Consider the following 22015-nt stretch of genomic DNA (forward strand, 5'->3'; position numbering starts at 1 on the left):
GACTCAAAAAGATAGGGTGGACTCATGTGATCCTAATTCTATATATATATATATATATATATATATATATATATATATGAATTTTCTAAAATGTGTCTATTCCCAATAGGCACATGATATAGTTTAGGCATAGGTTAATCCTAATTGTTTTATTAAGTTTTTAAATTGTCTTAATTACAATTACCCCTTTTTTATTTTTCTCCACATATGATTGGGTGAGGAGGTATTCTAGGAGAGAGTGTATTCAATGTCAACATTATTAAATACTATACTTGAAGACTTATTAAATACTATACTTGAAGACTAATCTTACAAACAAATCGGAGCATGCAATCACAAGCTTATATCGTCAAGATGGTTAGACAGGATTATAATCATGCATGTTCGTCATTCATTAATATAATCTGATATGGAGTCAGGGGTGGACGCAGGAATTTTTAGTAAGGGGGGCACCCAAAAAAAAATTTAATCTGATAAATAAATATTTTCGATTTTTTCCCCTTAAACTAATGTTGTATAAAGTAAAAATGAAAAGTAATTGATCCGGGGTTATTTTGTAATCGGATAAATAATATATTATTTTGAATTTAAAATAAATGTAGTTATAGTTAATGATAAATAAGATCTTGTATTATAAGTTATACTCCCTCCAAATAACTAAGTTTGCCCCATTTCATTTGGGCACCAATAAGAAGCAATGGAATAAACAAGTGAAAAGTAATGCAAACTCTGCAAGTTATTGATAATTAACCAAAAATTAATTAGATTAGTTAAATACGTTTAAGGTAATCTGGTTACAATATTTGGGTTTACTTTTCCCCCCAAAATTACAAAGATAAAGTGCATTTGAACACTCATAAATATTTCCCCCATTTTTTCCCCCCAAATTACATCAACTCAGCCTAGATAACATCACAAATCAGTACTCTTCAGCATCTTCATTTCTTTTTCATTTCTTCAGTTTTTTCTTCCTCTCTTTTTTTCTTCTCTTCTCTTTCTCTTGCTTCATACTGCACTAAAAAAAGGTTAGTAAAACAGTCCAAAATATATTCACAAATCAGTATTCAAACGAGTAAAACTTACTTGCTCATTCGACAATTAAAATGTGTGGTCCTAACCTTTCAAATGATCAAAGACATAGGATTGTCTGCATTTTATTCGAGCATACTAAAGAATGGCAGGCCAGAAAGAGGTAAAATGCAGCAAGTTGCTGACCAGTTTGGAGTGGACAGAAAAACCATATTTCGAATATGGAGTCTTGCAAAAGGACGGAGACTAAATGGTGATGAATTAGACTTACATTCAAAGATCAAAGGGAAGAAAGGAAGGCCTACTATAGAAATTCATGTTGAAAGGATACTAGCAATACCAATGGGAGAAAGAACTTCATTAATCACATTTAGCAAGGCAGTTGGAGTCTCACCTTCAACTATTCAGAATTCGGTTAAACAACGCAAAATAAGGTCACACACGTAAGCCTTGAAGCCTTCACTAACGGATGAGAACAAGTTTCACAGGATGTGGTTTGCTCTTTCAAAGTTAAGGTATGATAGAATTTATAATTCTTTAAAGTTTAAAGAAATGTCAAATGACATTCATATGGATGAGAAATGGTTTTACATTACACAAGACCAAGCCAAGTTTTTTCTTCTCATGGAAGAGATGCATCCATATAGGTCATGCAAAAGTAAGAGCTTCATTACCAAAGTCATGTTCATATCAGCAGTTTCAAGGCCAATATATGATGGAAATGGCACACTTCTTTTTGATGGAAAAATAGGAATCTTTCCCTTTACTTTCATGGATCCAGCAAAAAGAATTTCAAAAAACAGACCAGCTGGGACTTTGGAAACAAAGTCAATAGCATCCATTACTAAACAAGTAGTGAAAGATATGCTTATCTCAAAAATTCTTCCAGCCATTAAAAGCAAGTGGCCACGAAACATGTCAAAGAACATAAGCATCCAACAAGACAATGCAAAACCCCGTCTTAGGTGCACTGATCAAGATTTTGTTAATGCAGCTACATCAGATGGATTTAACATAATCTTGACTCAACAACCCCCCAACTCACCTGACTTGAATGTGCTAGACTTAGGATTTTTCAGGTCAATTCAAACACTACAGCAAAGGAAAAGGGCAAAAACTGTTGATCAATTAGTGTTCAATGTTATACAGGCTTGGGATGAAGAGCCTCCTTTAAGTCTAGATGATGTGTGGTTAAGTCTACAAGCACTAATGTTGGAAGTCTTAAAAAATAAGGGCCATAATGACTTCAAGTTATCACATTTAGGCAAGAAAGCACAAAGGGCAGCAGGTACATTGCCTAGAAATCTAGATGCAAATCAAGACATTGTAATGGAATGTCTCCATGAATTAAATGCAGTAGGGAAGGATCAAGGTTTAGAGCATATTCTTTGTACCAATGGCGAGAAATCAAAGAAATCTAGATGCAAATCAAGACATTCATATTTTGTTGTAAAATATTTAAGTTATGTACTGAAGTCACGGTCTTTTGGCAATGTAGTGAATGTTTATAATGGAAGCATTCATATTATGGAATGCTTACATAATAAACATCAGTGAGACAGTGAAGTTATTTTGTAATCTCTAATATGGACAAGTTATGTGTGGTTCTGAACAATATTTTGAAATGAAAGGGAAGGAGCTCTCAAAGCATTTAGCAATCTCATCACTGAGCCTTCATATTGTATGATTAAGGTCTCCTAAATCCAGAGTATTTCAAGATATTTGTGTAACATTCAAACTGTCATGTGGTGGAATATAAAAGACCTCCTACATAAACAAATAAAAGCATAACACAAACCTTGAAAATACTATGGTTGAATCCTTATCAAAACTTTCAATTCAATTTATTAGCACTGAACATAACTTTTGCCCCATCAAAGCTCTCATACCAGTAAGGTTTCATCATCACTGAGCAACATCTCAGTCCAAAAAAAATTGAACCATCACTGATGTACATACAACAACACTGTTAAAACAACTCTCGAGCCTAAATGACCTTATCATTGAGTTGTGTAAGGTACTAAGGCATCCTACAGATACACCAACAAATGGTATAGCATGTGGTGGCCTTACTAGCTTTGTCAAATAGCCACTGACTTAAGTACAAAAGCTCTCAAACCAGTAAGGTATGTCATCACTGAGCAACCTAAACATCAGACAGATTCAGAAAATGAACACAACAACCAGCAGACACCAGCAACTGAGACAATACAATAACTGCGCCAACCGAGACAATACCAGTAAGTGAGACGGTACAGTAGAGAACAGCATGCATCAGACACTTGGACAGATCAGACAGATGAACAAACAGCTTGCAAAAGGGCAAATTAGCAGTACAGATGACAGTGACTTAAGTACAAAAGCTCTCAAACCAGTAAGGAATGTCATCACTGAGCAACCTAAACATCAGACAGATTCAGAAAATGAACACAACAACCAGCAGACACCAGCAACCGAGACAATACAAAAACTGAGACAACTGAGCAAGTGAGATCAGAAAAAAAGACTCGTGTTTAGATATCAGACAGAAGACTAGAGACAAAAAAACCCGTAACAAGAGCAACTGAACAATCACAACCAGCAGACATCAACAATAAAATGAAGAACAGCACGCATCAGACAGAAAATAGCCACTGTACACACCTATTAATACTTAGTAACAAGACAGTAGACGGTAGAAAATGCATTAACTTTACAGAAGACAGTAAACAACGAAATGAACAAGTTTTTTACAGCAAATTAAAAGCAAACACCAGCAGAAAACATCTTCAGGCTCATTATACCAAATAAACAGCAAACACCAGCAGAAAAAACAGCGTCGACATAAACAATAAAATGAACAACAGTAACGTTTAAAACAAAATAACAGTGTCGAGATAAAGTTTTTACCAACTCAACATTTTCAGCAGCCTTTTTATTTTGCCTATCGATGAACCTCCTCACATAAGCATCAAACCTCTTTGAACTTTCTGATTCAGGCTCCGAAACCAAATAAAAAGGCTCAGGGAGAACCGCTTTCGCTTCATGTACCACAAAATCAGGCTCATCATCCCCAGACTCATTGGAGAGTTCATCAAACCCATGTGTATTTGGCACATAGGAAGAACAAGCGTCATCGAACTCCGAGACTCAGAGACGGGATTATTAATGTCACATTCATACTTATGGCTTGCGTCTCACCATAAGTACGGATGGGAACATCAATCCCGACGATCATATCGTAACTAGAGGGCCTATGGCTCACCCCTAGTATCCGATAGAACCAAGACTCACAGAACCAAACAATACTAGACATCATTAAGAATACGACTCACTACAAGTAATTATTTATAATAAATATCTCATACTTGCATTATGTTAATAAATATTTCGTTTTATAATTTAACATGCCGGTTAAATACAATATAATAAGCGATAATGACTAATTTACGTTATGTGAAATCTACAGGATAAATGTGACCAACTCAAGCGACTCATTTATGAGCCCATCAAACAAGTCATAAAAACCCAATACTTGAAGTCACAGGAAATCCATCAAGTTAATCATGCAAAGTCCAACCATGTAATCATGTGAAGTCCAACATTTAAAACATAACAAGCTCAAAAGAAGGAAGTATGTAAATTCCCCATATAAATTATAGTGAACCCAATCTATAAAATATAATGAGCGGTAATGAATAAACGTTTCATTAATCATTTACATGTTACTTGAACAAAGTATAAATAACCGATAACAAATGAATTAACTAATACGGAACACGAGGCAAAACGTAAACAAACTAAAATCCGAACCACCCATAAGCATATACGAGTCAACAAGGGAAAACTTTGGTCATGATACGAATAAAAAGCATAAACAACCATCATACACAAAGGATATATATATTTATAGAACTTGAAACGGTAAAACGGGCGCCATTTACTCATACGGACTCCAAATCGAGTGATTCAAGTGGCTAAACCACCTAATTTTTCGACGCCGGTCCATCTGTCATATTTTCAGTGGCATTGGAAGTCACACTGGTCAGATACGACGGGTTCCAGGCCAACACGGGTCACCCAAAATAGTCTCAAAAATGCAACTTTAGCAAGCTAAATGGAACCGTCTCAAAACTGAAACTTTAAGCAGGTAATGATACTAGTGACATATAACAACAACCACATCTAATTACCTATCTCATAAGAAAGCCAAAGATACTATCTTTACTTAATTTAAGCAAGTAAAACCTTGTATATAACCATCTTAAACAACTACACATATAATCTCATAAGAATCACAATTACTAGCTTATAACAACAAAACATAACATATAAACATACAAATGACATAATACCGAGTAACCCATCACCGTTACCTCATTATTTCTTCAAAATGCAAGATTTCGACTAAAAACCATGCCGGTTGCCCAAAAGGAAGCTCAAGAACCGAGTTCCCAAGTAAGACCTCGAAAATCGTGCCACAAAAGTCACGGCCAGCAGCAAGGGTGAGGGAAAGTCAAGATCTTTCTTACCTAGGAAGATGGAGGGCGAGGAGAGGAAGAGATAGGCGTGAAAATCGTTTAAAACCGATAAGAAACGAAGGTTTTATGGCCATTTTAGTGAAGGAGGTGGAAGTTGTGTAACAATGGTGTTGTAGTTGTGTGTTTGTTGCTGAAAAATGAATGGTGGAGGGAGAAGATAGGGTTTAAGCTCTTATATGGGTGGAGGGAAAAGAGTAGGATGAAGGCCCAAAGTTATCTTAGGCTCAAACTATCATTTTAAGTCGATTTTACCCTAAAATACAACCCGGACCTACTACAAACTTAAGACGGATATTTTTTTTTATCAACATTAATATTATTTTACATGTAAAGCCGCATTTTTATAAAAACGGTTTTAAAATACAAATAAAATAATAAAATGGCTAATTAAATTATAAATGCCAACACGGAAAATTCGTGGGTGTTACAATATTGGACGGTAGGTGGGGGGAAATTTTGGGTTGATCCAAAAAAATGGAGGGAGTTTTGGGTTGATCCAAATAAATATGGAGGGAGTTTTATGATGATCCAAAAATAAGGGAGGGAGTATTTGGACTTATCCAAAAAAAGGGAGGGAGTAGTTAGTGTAGAATGGATTAGTGTTTAGTTTTGGGTAAATTAACAATGGGTTAGTGTTTATAAACACCAAAATTAGGCCCATTAATGAGTGGCAACAATTGTAACTATAAATGACCCATAAGGACCATATGGTCATTTGTATGTCTCAAAAAGGAAATTTGTCAAATGGGGCAAACACAAATACTTTGCCTTATATGGGAAATGGGGCAAAGATAGGTAATTGGAGGGAGTATTACTTTCTAGTACAAATATAAACAATAAACACAAGTGGCTCAATGGTTAATAAGTTAACCTATTACCTTGATGTCTAAGGCTCGAATTCCATAACTATCAATTTTTGCCTACAGAATATAACTAGCGACACAAGGAATCGAACATGGCACCGGTTGTTTGCAAATCAAAACCTTAACCAACTGAGCGATATTAGCAATATTATTATATATGCACTCAAAAATATTTATTTCTCAAATTTCATGGTGGGCGCGTGCCCACCGGGGGCCCCCATCTGGATCCGCCCCTGTATGGAGTAGTACTTCCGGAGATGGGACTTCAGCACAATACAATACAATACAAGGGGAGTGTATTTGAAAAAAAATACAAGATGATAACTCATGAAATGAATATTCAGGTTAATTTAGCTCACTTTTATCACAAGTATCGACTACAATTTACTATTTCAATATGCTGTTTACCAAACAACCCAAATAACATATTGATTGGTCAAATATTTTAGCAGTTTGACACCCCATACTCCAAGTGCCTTACCAGGACCACTCAGGTATAAAGATGTCAACATCTCGATTTCCCGAGGGAATGATAATCAAAAAACAATAAAGAAACAACATTTAAATAGTACAAAGTTTAGTGAATACAATCCAAAACCAACCGATAAAAATACGGTTACATGTTCTTAAACCAAATGTCTAACAACTAAACAAAATGTCTGACAACTACTCAAACTACAGCGGAAGACTCTATCATCTCGTGGTGACACATCCCAGCTAGCCCATATGTCTCGACTCATACCTGCTCAACAACTGCTCACCATCTCCGAATGGATCACCACAGTTTTTCAAAACAAAGACGGGGTCAGTACTAATCACACAATTATATAATTACAATAAGACAGAAATCAACACAGCTCAATCGTCACATAACCCAACCTCCGTATTCAACTCCTCATCCCTGATTACACACTAAAGTGTGTAGCCCTGCCAGAGTACCCATCGCAACAGGTAACTCCACTCCGCCAGTGGGGGACCGCAGTCGTTCCCATCTAAGCCCCGCTCATCTCCATTGAGCGAATAACCCAAATCCATTAATGTGCACATCCCTTCTGTGGTGGGTTCCACAGAAGGCGAATAATGAGCGTGAAGCTACTCCCGCAAGTGACCCCACTCAGCCAGGGACGTACCCCGAAGAACACAGACAGATACAATTAATCACAACCATCAACAGTAACCAATTCCAACAACCGTCACAATACGAATATAATACTATACAACAATCACAACCAACAATCAACACATTATGTGACTAATACTGAGTAGGGAAACCCTACCTGGAATGCAACACACGCAGACGATCTCAACAGCTGTATCAAAAGCCTCTTCTACGAATCCTCCTCCTAACATATCATCACATAATCACTAACCATACAAAAACTAACACAAATCCCCAATCCCCCCAAATTAGGGTTTAAACAAACTTAACTAAAAACTATAAAATTGGTACGTAGATCTTACCCTCGACGCAAGGATCACAAGGATGTAAAGAACGATGAAATCCGACCTCTCAAGCTCCGGGATTTGTCAATAACACGGATGAATGCGAAGAACGTAACTTGAATCTCTTTTCAATGTGATTAGGTTTGTAAAAGTGTATTATGAAGATGACGGAAAGATTTATATACTAATCCGTGTTATTAACAAAACCCGACAAAACATTACTCGAAAACCGAGCTACTCGATCGAGTAAATGACGTACTCGATCGAGTACCCAGACTACTCGATCGAGTACCCTACAGTCAGAATACTGTTTTAAAAACCAAAACACCCTTACTTGACAGAGTAAGGCCCACTCGATAGAGTACCCAGAGACTCATAAAACCATAGTATTACAAGCAGCCCCAAATATGCTAATTCTGCTAATTAAAAGATGTTGATCAAACCTTCTAATAAAATCTGTTATCTACACTCTGCTTTTATGATCTGCTTTTAATTTGCTGAAACTATTCCGATGATTACCAAACAGAGCCATATATTTTAATTGCATTGATTTATGTGTAATTTTATCTTTAATTTTTAAGTTAATATATTAAATTTAAAAGGTATTAAATATTTAAATATGCGTTGATCATTACTCAAAATGTAAAATAGGTAAAAAAAAGCAAGAATAAAAAAAAAGGAAAAAAGAAAATCGGTATCAAAGTGCGTGAAAGAAAAGAAAGGTCAATTAGTAAAGTGTTGACAAGTCTTATCCACCAGCCTGGTTTATTGTCTTGTATACATGAGTACAGCCAGTTCAGAAAGTAACTGGAGGATGATCGAGTTACAACATACGAGTACATGGGGGGTTTAACTGTGCCTGTACTGATGTGTACCTAGGTCAAACACTATACTTTTATTTCTTTTATGATAGTCACAAATTATAACGGTTTCAAATTAATCATTTTATAATAAAAAAGTAATCATTAATTAAATGTAATCTATTAAATAATTATCACATTTTCTTATAAAAATAGTCACTTTTAAACCCTCACAATTTAAAATGAAAAAGTATCGATCATAAATCAGAATTTGTGCTAAATAAAAGGATTAGGTGAGTACACGTACCATTTTGCCATCTAATCATATCCTTCCATCACAAACTTGTAAATGTTAGGCGGCCGTCACAGTAAAAATGTAGAAATTCAACATTTGGTCCGGATATTTTGAGTTAAAATGTGTTAACCCAAACCTACTAAATTCATATCGAGTTCGTGTCGTGTCATTGGATCGGATCTCTATTTACTGGTTTGCTGACTTTGATACTTAACAAGTCTTAAGAATGAGATTTTTGAGTGAGATAGTATATATATCTTGGTGACTTTGATACTTAACAAAGTCTGAGAGATACGATGGATGGATGCCCCTTAAGAAAAGCAACCATACCTTAGAAACTAGTTGGAAAAGTCCCACATAATACATGATAGCAACCAATGATCTCCTGTATGTGAGTCGTGCCTGTCGTCCTTTAGACGTTGTTGCATTGCTTGCTTAGTACTGAGTAGGTACAGAAAGCTATAGGACGTAATCCGGAAGCGTACCCAAAAACACTGTACTGTTAGAATTATTCATGCTCAATTTCAAAATTCCAGGTACAATTTGTCCTTCAAACTTCAAGTTTAAATGGAGTTTTGCACAACATGCGTCAGTAATACAAATATGAAATAATGTAGGACTAGTACTAAGGATAGGAAGATTTGGAAATATGCATGTTGTCTTACTCTAAATAAATACTACTCCATATATATATGCATTATCGTTTTTGTTGTCAATGTGCTCTCGCTCTTATTATATGTACGACCCACTTGGTACTAGTACTTACCGTAATAAGTGGCCGTAGAGATAATGATAATTGATACTCCCATCCGTGATTGATATAGTGATGAACACACCCCACAATCGTACCATTATTTCACGTACTAGGGTTTTTCAAGAGAATTAAGAAAAATCATTAGAAATGTACGTTCAAATATTAGTTCACGTAAATATGAATCTTTGATTCTTTGTATGAAGTCTTACCTCAACCATATGTATTATTTTTGATTTCTAAAATATTGTATGAGAACTTGCAATTGGAGAGAAAACATTGGAAATGCAAAACGGCAAAATAAAACAACAAAAAGGTTCTCTAAACGACATACGGTATGAAATGAAACGGAGGGAATACATTATCGAGATATGATAAATTTATAATGAAGTAAAGGAAATATAAATAAAGAAAATAGAAAGTTTATTTTTTCTCCACCAAATTAATTTAAAGTAAATTCGTCCAGGACCGATTTGTGATAGCAAGTACAACCACTCGTTGCTTTTTATACGGTGTAAAACGATGAACTCCATTCCATTTTACTATAGAGATTACGGAGTAGTATTTATTTTGGAAGAAACGAGACAAAAATGGAGACGGATTTGTGATTGTATTTATAGGAGTGAAGATCATCTCTTTCATAATGAGGCTCCATCTTTTGCGTTGTATACAATTTTTGTAAGAATGGATGTCTGCAGTAACCACGCCTCATTTACTTGAATATTAAGTATTTTCAAAGATATTTGATGTGTCAAACAAAGAAAGTGATATGTGACGGTAAAGGGGACATATATATAGTCCACATACACCCACCCATATGTTTTTAAATTTAAAATATAAGCCATAGAAGAGAAATTATGGAATACAAGATGCGATACATGAGAATCCTCAGTAGGTACATACAGGCTGCCTCTTGCAAGCAAAGTGTAAATTAATCTAATATCTATAGTAGATAAGTAGATATCAATGCATGGAACAATGGCAAGTCAAGGGAACCGCAAATGTATTACTAAGCTCCTCCATTGTTTGTAGAAGTATATTGACAATGAGTCAATGACTAGTTACAAATGTTACTTTGATAAAGAATGGATTTATTTCTCAAGAATAAAAAAAAAAAAAAAAAAAAAAAAAAAAAAAAAAACTTGACCTAATTAAACTGATGGTAATTACAATAAAAGAACGGGAAATGGGGTAATTCTCTCTAGTGAACCTTTAAACTGAAATTTACAGCCGATTCCGCTTCTTCACTGAAAGCACTTGATTGACTAAAAAGAATTAACATGTAACCCAACAACAATGTAGTCAATTATGTTGATTACTGTGATCAAGACCCAATCTTCAGGTTCGGGAATCCTTTCATCCCGAAACTAGTGTCTTCCATCATGGCCACAAATTCGCTGTAGTCTATCCTTCCGTCCTGTACATAATCCATACCAATTTTGGTATTAATAACTTCTGGTGACATAATAATAATAATATGAATAAGTGAAAAAAGAAAAGAAAACAAAGTAGAGGATGAATACATTATCCTGATCGACTTCACGTATGATTTCATCCAACTGCACGTTTTCAAGACCAAACTGTTGGCAAGCCTGCTGGAGCTCATCATGAGTGATGTAACCACTACCGTCTTTGTCAAAGTAATTAAAAGCTGCAAATAGATGATCCTCCTGCTGTATTTTATTCAGGTGTAGCATTGCTGCTAAGAATTCTCCGTAATCTATAGTACCACTGTTATCTATATCAGCCTGCAATTATTTAAGTTTAGTCACAGCTTCTCTTCTGCTCTTCTTTCTTATTAAGCATTCATTCTAATAGCAGAATATATAGACATAATAGCATCCGGGAAGCTAGTACTACTAATTCTACAAGATTTGTAAAAACAGAACACAGTACAATAACTTACCGCTTGCATTAAACTAACAATTTCACTGTGCTTAAGATTGGCACCCACTTTTTCCAAACCTTTCTTAAGCTCCTCAAGAGTGATATGTCCGCTATTATCCGCATCTATCATTTTAAACATCTGTTTCAGGCCTCCAATCTCTTCTTCAGACAGGCTCTCAGCAATTACCTACATATTGTAAGCCATCATTTATTAGAATGCAGGAGCGGGATCATTAAGAGTAAGATATGCGACTTACCCTTATGGCGATCTTTTTGAGTTTATTCATGGCAGAAAATTGTTTTAATCTTGTAAGAACGGCAGAATCAAGAGGCTTATCTGGAGCCTCGCCATCAACTTGAACCCATGGATGACCTGTACACAAGGACAACATAAGCCCATAGATCATCATCGTCTAGCATTTAGAAACCCAACCTATAATGAGCAAACCTTGGCTTACACATATCAGAACTCAGAAGTAACCAAATCTTATATTTTCTCAGAAGCTAATTTCTTTTCTGATTCATTGATTTCATTCAAAACATTTAACGACAAGCAGTAAAATAGAATTCGTGAGTATTCAGAATGCACCTACTGTTCTTGTATGAGATAGTCTCCTATGTTTCTCATTCATTATATGATTAATGATTGGCATCACATGTAGAGATTAATTCATATAAATTTTTGTGTTTAGTAAAATAAGGTTCAAGTGATGAAGAAAGGCGAAATTAACAGAGATAAGGGTAGGTCTTACAGAGAACTTGATGAGCCGTGATCCGCTTCTTTGGGTCCCTTGCAAGCATTCTTTTAACCAAATCTTTAGCACTATCTGATATACTAGGCCATGGTTCAGATATAAAGTCAAGATCACCTTTTAAAACTTGCTCAAATATCCCTTGCTCCGACTCTGAATCAAACATCAAGTAAGTTACGATGCAAGAAAATTAAACAGAATTTGTAAAGGAAAAAAGCATAGAACTCTACCATCCCAGAAAGGAGGTACTCCACTCAGTAAGATGTAAATGATCACACCAGCGCTCCAGACATCACATTCTTGTCCGTAAAATTTTCTTAATACTTCAGGCGCCACATAGTATGGACTTCCCACTACATCTGTGAATGATTCACCTGCAGCATCAACATCCAATAGATGTCATATATTAACAAAATCATCTTTAAATCATCACTTGATGCCTCCAACAAGGCTTCCACCTAACTTACTCCCCTATGTTATCTAACTCACTCTTCATATATATTACCTCAGCTCCCATAGTCCCATACATACATGTGTCTGACACTCGATACTCTGACAAGGGTATATTATTACTTGGATTACTTCAGTTTAAACCAAGGCATGAAAATCTTCAACCAATTCAACTAACAGAAACCTTGATTCGGACACTTAGATTCATCATGGTTCATCCGCAGGGGAAAATTTCAAGTCCGAGTGATTTTTGGCAACTCCAATCTCCTAAGAATGCTCTCCTCGTCTCACTCTTTGTTTATCTTCTTTATTTTTTGTGAGACTTGAGAGGTACTCCGTATTATAATCGAATGTAAATAAATAATTGGAACAAAGGAATATCAATGCAGGCATTGTATATTGTATATAGTCCTAACATACACATATACGGAGTATTAAACAGTAGTCCTACATTACCATACTCCACTAATTATTATGAAACCGTCTCACATTATAAATAATAATAATAATGGCAACAAAACATCAAGACATACCTGGCCTAAAAAACACAGAAAGACCAAAATCAATAGTCTTAAGAGCAGAATCTTCAGTATCATCAACAAACAAGAAATTCTCAGGCTTTAAATCTCTATGCATAACCCCTAAAGAATGACAACCTTCAACAACACCAACAATCACCCTTGCTAACTGGGCCGCCTTCCTCTCCGTATAATGCCCTCTTTGTATTATCCTATCAAACAACTCCCCACCCGCACACAACTCCATTACCACATGTACCGCTACCGCGTCCTCGTACGCCCCAACTATTTCTATCACATTCGGCTGCCCTCCTAAATGGTGCATTATCTGAATCTCCCTACGTACGTCCTCAACATCCTCAGACGTCGTAAGTTTCCGCTTTGCGATGGATTTACACGCGTACGACTTCCCACTCGACTTGTCTACACAAAGGAATGTCGTCCCGAATTGACCTTGCCCTAACTTGCGACCCAACGAATATGATTCCTTGATGTTTTCGGTTTTACGTCCAAGGACCGAGTCTACGCTGAGGCCCATGCTAGACGAACGTCGTACGTGCGTTGGTTTTTTAGGGGAGGGTGGCATGGTCATTTGTTCGGGTGGTGCAGATTTAGAGGCAGCATCGACGTTGGTGGTGGTTATGGCGGTGGCAGTGGCGTCGGTTTCTGGTGGACGTGATTTCCATACGGCCGCAGACACGGATTGTAGGAAGCCGGTTTTACCCGGAGCTGTAGGACCTGCGCATGTGTTCCCCATGCAAAATGTAGGTTACGTGATCTAATTATTAGATCTAGTAATCATTTGGGTGATTAATTGTTAATTGGAGTTTAGAAAGAAAATTGATGGAGTGATCTAAATAGAATGTGTAGGGTTCATGTGGATTATTAACGATTGATCTGCAAGTGAGAGTGGCTGAAGATGACGATGATTGCATGTAAATTCAAGATTCAAAATTGAAATATTTCTGCTGATGATGTTGTTTATTATGCCCAATTATGATTACCTTTTTTTTTCTTCCCCTTCTTGTGATATGTTCTTTAATGACCATAAGTTAGTTAGCATTAGATCCACTTTGGAAAAAAATCTAACATTTCATTTCATCAAAAATTTGAAATGGTCACGTATTTTACTAAAATACGAGTTGGTCTAACTTCAGACGGTCTATATTAGTCTGAAATAATAAGACAAGAATTTGAACCATTTTACAATTTAATATGATCACTCTTAGTAAACAAGTTACAATAAGTTACAATAAGTTGTAACATTATCTGCAACATTATGGTTGCATTTAATTCCGTTATAAAATGGTTACAAAACCCGTCTTATTATTTCAGACCAAAATAGGCCGTCTGAAACAATAATTTGAGATTAAATATTGTCCCATCACCGATTTTGTAAGGAAGGATCTAAACCAAATTAATTCGTGATTTAAACCTTATTTGAAACTATTTCTTCCCTATGGCTTCACATCATCATTTTCTACCAGATTTTAGATAAATTGTTATTTAAAATAACGATTTTATCTTTTGAGTATTATCCCAACAACCAATAGCGCTACTGTTGGGTGAAATTCCCAGGAGACCCAGGTTCAAGCCTCCTCAAGAGCAAAATCTTGTGGAGCATTCTTGGCCTGAGTCCATGCCTAATAGACTTCGAGCCTGTCACCCTCGGGTGGCTTACCTGGTATACGTGGTTTGCAGGCTATCACGTACACCCGAGGGTTTACCCAGTGCGCACCGAAGGTAGCGGCTGCGGGTTCCCTCGTCACAAAAAAAAAAAAAAAATAGCGCTACTGTTTGTTTATTCTTGCACAGGTAAAATATACTTGTTACTCGAAATGGCGATCTGAATTGTACTACCTTATAAAAGAAAAAATATGCGACACTCATCTCACCTATCTCACTCTAAAACATACCCAAAAAAATCCCCAATTTATCTAACTGATGTCTTTGACGAATAAGATCGAACAGATCGAAGGTATGTTCAGAAGGTGAAACGTGTGTATTTGATTGTCTGTTTGACTGTTCGTCTAAGTATTTTAGGAATTTTGCAGCGGAATTGTTGTAGTGTATCTGGTAGCTAGATCTCGTGAAAATAGAACAGAAAAAGAAAGATAGTATGTGAATCTCGCTCTAACCTGGCAAGGAAATCACTCGAATCACTCAAACTCAGCTTCGCATGGTTGAATCCTAAACTAAAACTAATCTCGCAAGATTAATCACATTTGTTCACAACTATAAACTTTATTAATTATCAATATTTCGGGTATAATTCTGATTTACACGGCTCTACTTATAGTCCTACTCGATATCAAAAAATCTGACTCGAGATCTAATTCCTTAGCTTGCACAATAAGTTACCTCCTAACTCTTTCCTAAACTAACTAGGAAACTTATTTAACTAGTAATTAAAAATACAACCAGATTTGAAATAAGCTAATTAAACTAGAATTAGGAAATAACAAGTTTTCCTAACTTGACTATCTTTAGGATATAAGCCAACCTTTCCTAATCTTGTTCGAAATTAAATTAAATAAACTAAAATTAACTCCACACGTACGGTTTAGGGAACTGTATCTCCACGGCTCGGATTTAGAATTCGTGTTACTTGCTTGCCAAGTAATCCAGCATTATTGCTTGCTCACCAAGTAACCCTTGTATCTTGCTCTTTCCGAGTATGCTCATGCATCACTAACCCTTGAAATCGACCCAATTTCTCAAATTTTCCTTATTTGAATGAGGAAGTCTCAATCAATATAAGGCAATTATACTCTGTTAGAAGTAAGTTATAATAATATGCAAAGTTGTTAGACTGTTTTTAGAAATCTCTCCTCCTATAATATATAGAGGTGTTTGTAATCATTGTAACATACACTGATTTTATTAATTGAATAACAAATTTATCAAACATTACAACTTCCTCTTTCCTCTTTTCTCTTCTTCTTCTTTCTCTACTTCTTGATATTCATCATTAATGGAATATTAGAGATTTATATTGTAACAACCCCATCTGCCAAGTAGCCTTAACAAGACCTTTCCTAACAGATACGGGCATTACCATCTCGGTTGTCCGAGGAATAGTATATCACAACGTCAATAAAGAATTATTAAAGTTTATTACAAGTTTAAACTCAACAAAAGAAAGATACAACTGATGAACAGACAACTACAGTGAGACTATCCATGCCAAGACTCGGTGAAAGACTCGTCCCTCCAACGCACCCAGATAAGCTCCACATATCAACACCTACTAAGACTGACTGCTCACCATAATGGATCACCGCAGACACATAACAAGAAAAAAACACAGACAAAACCACACAAGGTCAGTGTAACATTCCGTTTGATGTTATGTGTATCTAGATATTGGTTTTTCTAGTGGATGATAGGTTACGGAGCTAGCAACGTTTGTAGATGGTAGGCTTAGTTGGTGGAGTTGGTGTTAAGAGTTCATGTTTGATAGGTTGGGGTTTTGATTTGAGTCCTTAGTTGCGTTATTGTGTCTTAATCGAGTTAGTATGTTTGTTTTGGGTATGGGTTGAACTTCGGGGACGAAGTTCCTTTTAAGGAGGGAAGACTGTAATACTACGGTTTTCTATGTCTTTGGGTACTCTATCGAGTGGGGCTTACTCTGTCGAGTAAGTAAGTTGTTTTACTGAAACAGGTCTTACATCGATGAGTACTCGATCGAGTAAGTGTGGCACTCGATCGAGTAAGGGTCACTCGATCGAGTAAGTGACTTACTCGATCGAGTAAGTGCGTATTACGGGTTGTTTTAGCCGGGTTTTTTTAATAACGCGAGATTAATATAAAAGGCTTCCGCCATTATTCTTAATCATTTTATTTCTTAATACCTTTCAAGAGAAGAGAAAAGAGTTACGTAGTTCGCATTCGTCACGTTATTAACAAATCCCAAAGGCTAAGGTGGTTGGATCGTCGTGTGCTTTACGCCGTTGAGTTCGTTGTGTCGAGGGTAAGATCCTTAGCTTGTATAGTTTTTATGTTGTTTCGTCAATTTTGTTTAAACCCTAATTGGGTAGATTTGGGGGTTTTGGGTGTTTGATTGGCTTAGTAGTAATTGCATGATTGTATATGTGATTATAGGAGGAGATTTCGTAGAAGAGCATTTTGATTAGCTGCTTGTGACGGTCTTGTAATGGCTTATTCCAGGTAGGGTTTCCCTACTCATTATTAATTACATGGCATTGTTGGTGTTGATGTTGTTGTCGTTGTTGTTGTTGATTGATTCTTTTATCGTATTGGCATCGGTTGTTGGTAAGTGTTGTTTATATACGATGATTGATTGATAACTGTCTGTGATCTTCGGGGTGCGTCCCTGGCTGAGTGGAGTCACTTGCGGGAGTGGCTTCACGCCCTTGATTTGCCTTCTGTGGAACCTACCACAGAAGGGATGTGCACATTAATGAACATGGGTTTATCGCTCGATGGAGATGAGCGGGGCTTAGGTGGGAACGGTTGCGGTCCCCCACTGGCGGCGAGGAGTATCTGTTGCGATGGGTACTGTGACACCCTCAATTATTGCGGAAAAGTAAACACGTAAGTTCTACAGAAAAACTGACAGGATATGTTTGTAATTGGTTCAACTAGATAAAACCTGTAATTTTTAAAACTTTTCTAAACCATTCACAAACATTTCCAAATGAAGAGTGCCAAAACCTGCAAATACTAGCAAACTAATTTACATAACATTGCTATAAAATTCATTTTAAGCCTATTCATTACAATTTCATATCATAACCTATCCTAACATGTGCAAACTACCAATATAAGAATAATTTTACCACCAACATTATATTTACTACTAACATTATTCATTTCAAAAGTTTGCCCATATGTTACTTATACTAAATATAACATTAATGAACCCGAAACGACGAACAACGCATGAAAAATCGCGAATACAAGCAACGGGCCGACCCGGGCCAACCCAGGGCTGCCGTGGGCCTGCACGGGCCTGCCGGGCCTGCTGGCCGCCACCCCCAATTCCTCCGTTCCTCCGTTTTTGTTCATTTTAACACCGTTTTGAGCATCAATTAATTATTCCCATTTCATTTCCATACTAATATGTGAACATAAACTTACTAAAGACATGAATTTAACCCATATTTTCATGTGAAATAAACTACTCAAATAACAATCATAAAATCATACAAGAAAACAAAGAATGTGACATTTATTCGTCGAGTAACTCGAAATAGTTACCTTAAGCTAGCAAAGAGACAAGCAATAAACTTGAGAAAGCTTCTAAAACCCAAAATTACTCTTCATCTTCAACCACATATGAGTCACCTAAAAAAATTATGTGAAAGGACGATATTAACGAATTATCGTTATATAAAATATGAGACGGAAATTAATAAATAAATAAACTCGAACTAATTTTTAATAAATGCCTTTGTCAAAGTTTAATATTATATTTCAGGAATTTAACTCCCCTTTTAGTTTAAAGGTGAAACTTTCATTTCTATTTTGTCTTTCGTAAAAGAAAATTTGAGTGGATTGCCTTTTTCTTTGATTTTGACGTTGATCGGATGATAGAACTAGTTATTGGAAACGTTTGATAACTTGTTCTACGCTTGTCGGTGAATAGTTTTTGTTTTAAATTTGTCTCTGACTTGGAAAGTTAGCGTTCTTGTGTGCACGACAAGAGCATTTCCGTTCCATGAATGAGACTTATATTTTTGAAAACTCTCTATAAATGTTTTTGAAAGCATTTTGATTTTTGATTTATACAAATGATTTGCCTTTTGACCTTATCTTTGATTTGGAATGTGATGTTCTTGAATACGTAACGAGAATACTTCCGTTCCTCTGATGAGAGTCTGGTTCTGTCGGAAAATTTTAGTTGAAGTTCTTGAAAGAATTTTGATTCTTACGATAAGTGACCTTTTAAAAATTACAGGTTTTATCTAGTTGAACCAATTACAAACATATCCTGTCAGTTTTTCTGTAGAACTTACGTGTTTACTTTTCCGCAATAATTGAGGGTGTCACAGGTACTCTGACAGGGCTACACACTTCGGTGTGTAGTCAGATATGTGGAGATAGGGTGGAGTTGTGGAGATTGAGATGTGCTGTTTGAGTTGTTTATAATATTGTTTTATTGCAGCTGTTATTTTTATGTAATTATTACTGACCTCATTTAAATGTTATAACAACTGTGGTGATCCATTCGGGGGTGGTGAGCAGTTATTGAGCAGGTATGAGACGATGCGCATGGGATAGCTAGGACGAGTCACCACGTTGCTGTTTTAGAAGTCTTCCGCTGTGTCTAACACTTTTAGTTGTTCAGTTTTTGACAGTTTTGAGAACCTTTGTATTTTCTTTTATCAGTTTCGATTTTGGTTGTATCACTTTAAACTTTATTTTTATTAAAGTACGTTTCGTTATTATCTATTTGATTATCATTACCTCGGGTAACCGAGACGGTAGCACTCCATGTCTTAAGTGGTCCTGGTAAGGCACTTGGAGTATGGGGGTGTTACAGTTAGTAACTGAAGATCAACATACAAACATAGCATCACAAGCATAAATCTCCAACTCCAATAATCCACCAGTCATCTGACTAACCCGAAGGTATAGTCCTGCCAGATTACCAGTCGCAACCAGTAATCCACACTACCAATGGGGACCGTAGCCTTACCACCTAAGCCCCGCTCAACACCGTACCATAGAGCGAATAACCCATGTCCGTTAATGTGCACATCCCCCTTGTGACGGAAACCACAAGGGGCGAATCAAGGGCGTGAAGCCATTCGCGACGATGACTCCACACAACACAATAATACTATTACACAATCAGAGATACCATGCACCACACATGACAACAAATAAACATTACTGAGTAGGAAAACCTACCTTTAGCAATCAGCAGCCAACATCGTATACATCCATATGAAGGCAAGGCAACCTCCATCAACACCTATCATAACCAGTAGGAAAACCCCTATTACTAACAATCATAACCACAACGAAACCTAGGGATGACGATGATGATTTACCTATGCTCGGTATTCCGGCGACAAGACCGCGACTCGAATTAAGCCTCCATCCTCATTGTGTCTCCAAGTGTGAGGGATCTCAAAAGGTTAAAGGATGGTGAGGGAGAAGGTGTATCGTCGATTAGGTTTAGGGAGAAAAGAAAATGAAAACTGATTTGGGTTTACGACTTCACGATTTATAACTTATCGCTGAACCCGCATACTCGATCGAATATGGAACCTACTCGATCGAGTCACCAGACTACTCGATTGAGTAGCCTACACTAGATAGATTTCCCCATTCCAAAGGTTACTATGACGCAAGGCCGAAAAAGTAAAGGTTCCAAGAGGTCTAACATATGTCTAAGGTCAGTCAACAAGCAGTCAATGGGTCCCTAACTGTAATACCCGGCCTTTGTGAGACCCATACTTAGACCTTGGGACGCGTGAGAGGACCTTTAGACCGTTAAGAGATCACTCGGGAGGGAAGGATAGCCTTACACTAGACCTAGACTAGACCAAGTGGGGTTGCAGCGGATCAAGTGGGTCCACTCGGTCGAGTGAAGAGTTTACTCGATTGAGTGAGTCCACTCGACCGAGTAGAGTACTACTTGGCCGAGTGAGCCCACTCGACCGAGTGGACTCGGCACTATTTCAGAATACGAGATTAAACCCTTTTCTTCCCTAACCCTAAAATCATTTCTACCTTTCCCCTTATCTCTCCAAACTCTCTCCCTTCTCTCTAAACCCTCACAAACACCTACTACTTAGGATTCAAGCTTGGACTAGAAGATTTTCCACCTTCCTCTTCATCTCCTTCACCTAGTAAGTAAAGATCTACCCTTTTCTAGCCTTTTAATTCCTAATTTCTGGGGGAATTCGTTATGGGTAATTAATTAGTAATTAGTATGTGTAATAGGGGTGATTAAGGGGTAATAATGAGGGATTTTGTAGTATAAACTAGTATAGGATGCATTGTGATAGTTATTATGTGATTTTTATAGGATGAGACGGTTCCTTGAGACGGTTTCGGTCCGGATTCGAGTAGCTTGAGGATATTGCTAAAAGGTAGGTTAATCCTACTCGGTTTCAATAATGTGGTGTCGTTTATGTTGATGATGTAGTTAGTCTCACATAAATGGGTATTTGCATTATAACATGTTTAGTGGTTAATCACATTATTAAGAGGATGATTATGATATGTGGGGTTTAGTTCATGTATTGGATATTATCATATATGTTAGGGGATTTGTTGTTGTTGTTGTTGTTGTTGTTGTTATTGTTGTTGTTGTTGTTGTTGTTGTTGTTGTTGTTGTTGTTGTTGTTGTTGTTGTTGTTGTTGTTGTTGTTGTTGTTGTTGTTGTTGTTGTTGTTGTTGTTGTTGTTGTTGTTGTTGTTGTTGTTGTTGTTGTTGTTGTTGTTGTTGTTGTTGTTGTTATTGTTGTTGTTGTTGTTTTGGAGACGTAAGACGGCTGGGAGACCGTCTTACGTTTAAGTCGCCTCTTGGAGCTTCCCACTTCAAGAGGGATATGCACATTAATGACTTGAGTCACGAAGGGGCTCGTGTGCTTGGGACACGACGTCTGGCAGGGGATCCGGTTGGCTTCCAGACCCGGTACGTCTGGGCATGTCCCGGTACTTGTTTGTGGCTATCGGTATGTCTGGCCGTGTCCGGGTACCAGTGTTGTTGTCGGTACGTCTGGGCA

The 22015-nt window shown here is 36.8% G+C and overlaps 2 protein-coding genes across 2 annotated transcripts; one reads left to right on the top strand and one right to left on the bottom strand.

Moving 5' to 3' along the window:
* The first annotated feature begins 1581 nt into the window (after positions 1 to 1581).
* Positions 1582 to 2586, top strand: LOC141649000 (uncharacterized). The gene has a single exon (XM_074457705.1). The coding sequence runs from the start codon at positions 1582 to 1584 to the stop codon at positions 2584 to 2586; it is 1005 nt and encodes a 334-aa protein (XP_074313806.1).
* Positions 2587 to 10680: 8094 nt separating this feature from the next.
* Positions 10681 to 14380, bottom strand: LOC141606680 (calcium-dependent protein kinase 20). The gene is made up of 7 exons (XM_074425918.1): positions 13324 to 14380; positions 12571 to 12714; positions 12341 to 12493; positions 11846 to 11961; positions 11608 to 11775; positions 11225 to 11449; positions 10681 to 11118 (listed from the first exon to the last, which is right to left on the bottom strand). Exons 1-7 carry the CDS (start codon positions 14063 to 14065, stop codon positions 11026 to 11028), a joined length of 1641 nt encoding a protein of 546 aa, XP_074282019.1. The 5' UTR covers positions 14066 to 14380; the 3' UTR covers positions 10681 to 11025.
* Positions 14381 to 22015: the final 7635 nt, after the last annotated feature.

This window comes from Silene latifolia, chromosome 1 (genome assembly GCF_048544455.1).
Source record: "Silene latifolia isolate original U9 population chromosome 1, ASM4854445v1, whole genome shotgun sequence".
NCBI classification, from domain to species: Eukaryota; Viridiplantae; Streptophyta; class Magnoliopsida; order Caryophyllales; family Caryophyllaceae; genus Silene; species Silene latifolia.

What these genes read in the sequence shown, in the direction of transcription:
- LOC141649000 (XM_074457705.1), top strand. Translation starts at nt 1,582, where the DNA reads ATGTCAAATGACATTCATATGGATGAGAAATGGTTTTACATTACACAA.
- LOC141606680 (XM_074425918.1), bottom strand. Translation starts at nt 14,065, where the DNA reads ATGGGGAACACATGCGCAGGTCCTACAGCTCCGGGTAAAACCGGCTTC. An exon ending in TTCTGTGTTTTTTAGGCCAG is followed by an intron (nt 12,715 to 13,323) that starts GTATGTCTTGAT and finishes TTGATGCTGCAG; the next exon opens with GTGAATCATTCACAGATGTA. An exon ending in CACGGCTCATCAAGTTCTCT is followed by an intron (nt 11,962 to 12,340) that starts GTAAGACCTACC and finishes CCTTGTGTACAG; the next exon opens with GTCATCCATGGGTTCAAGTT.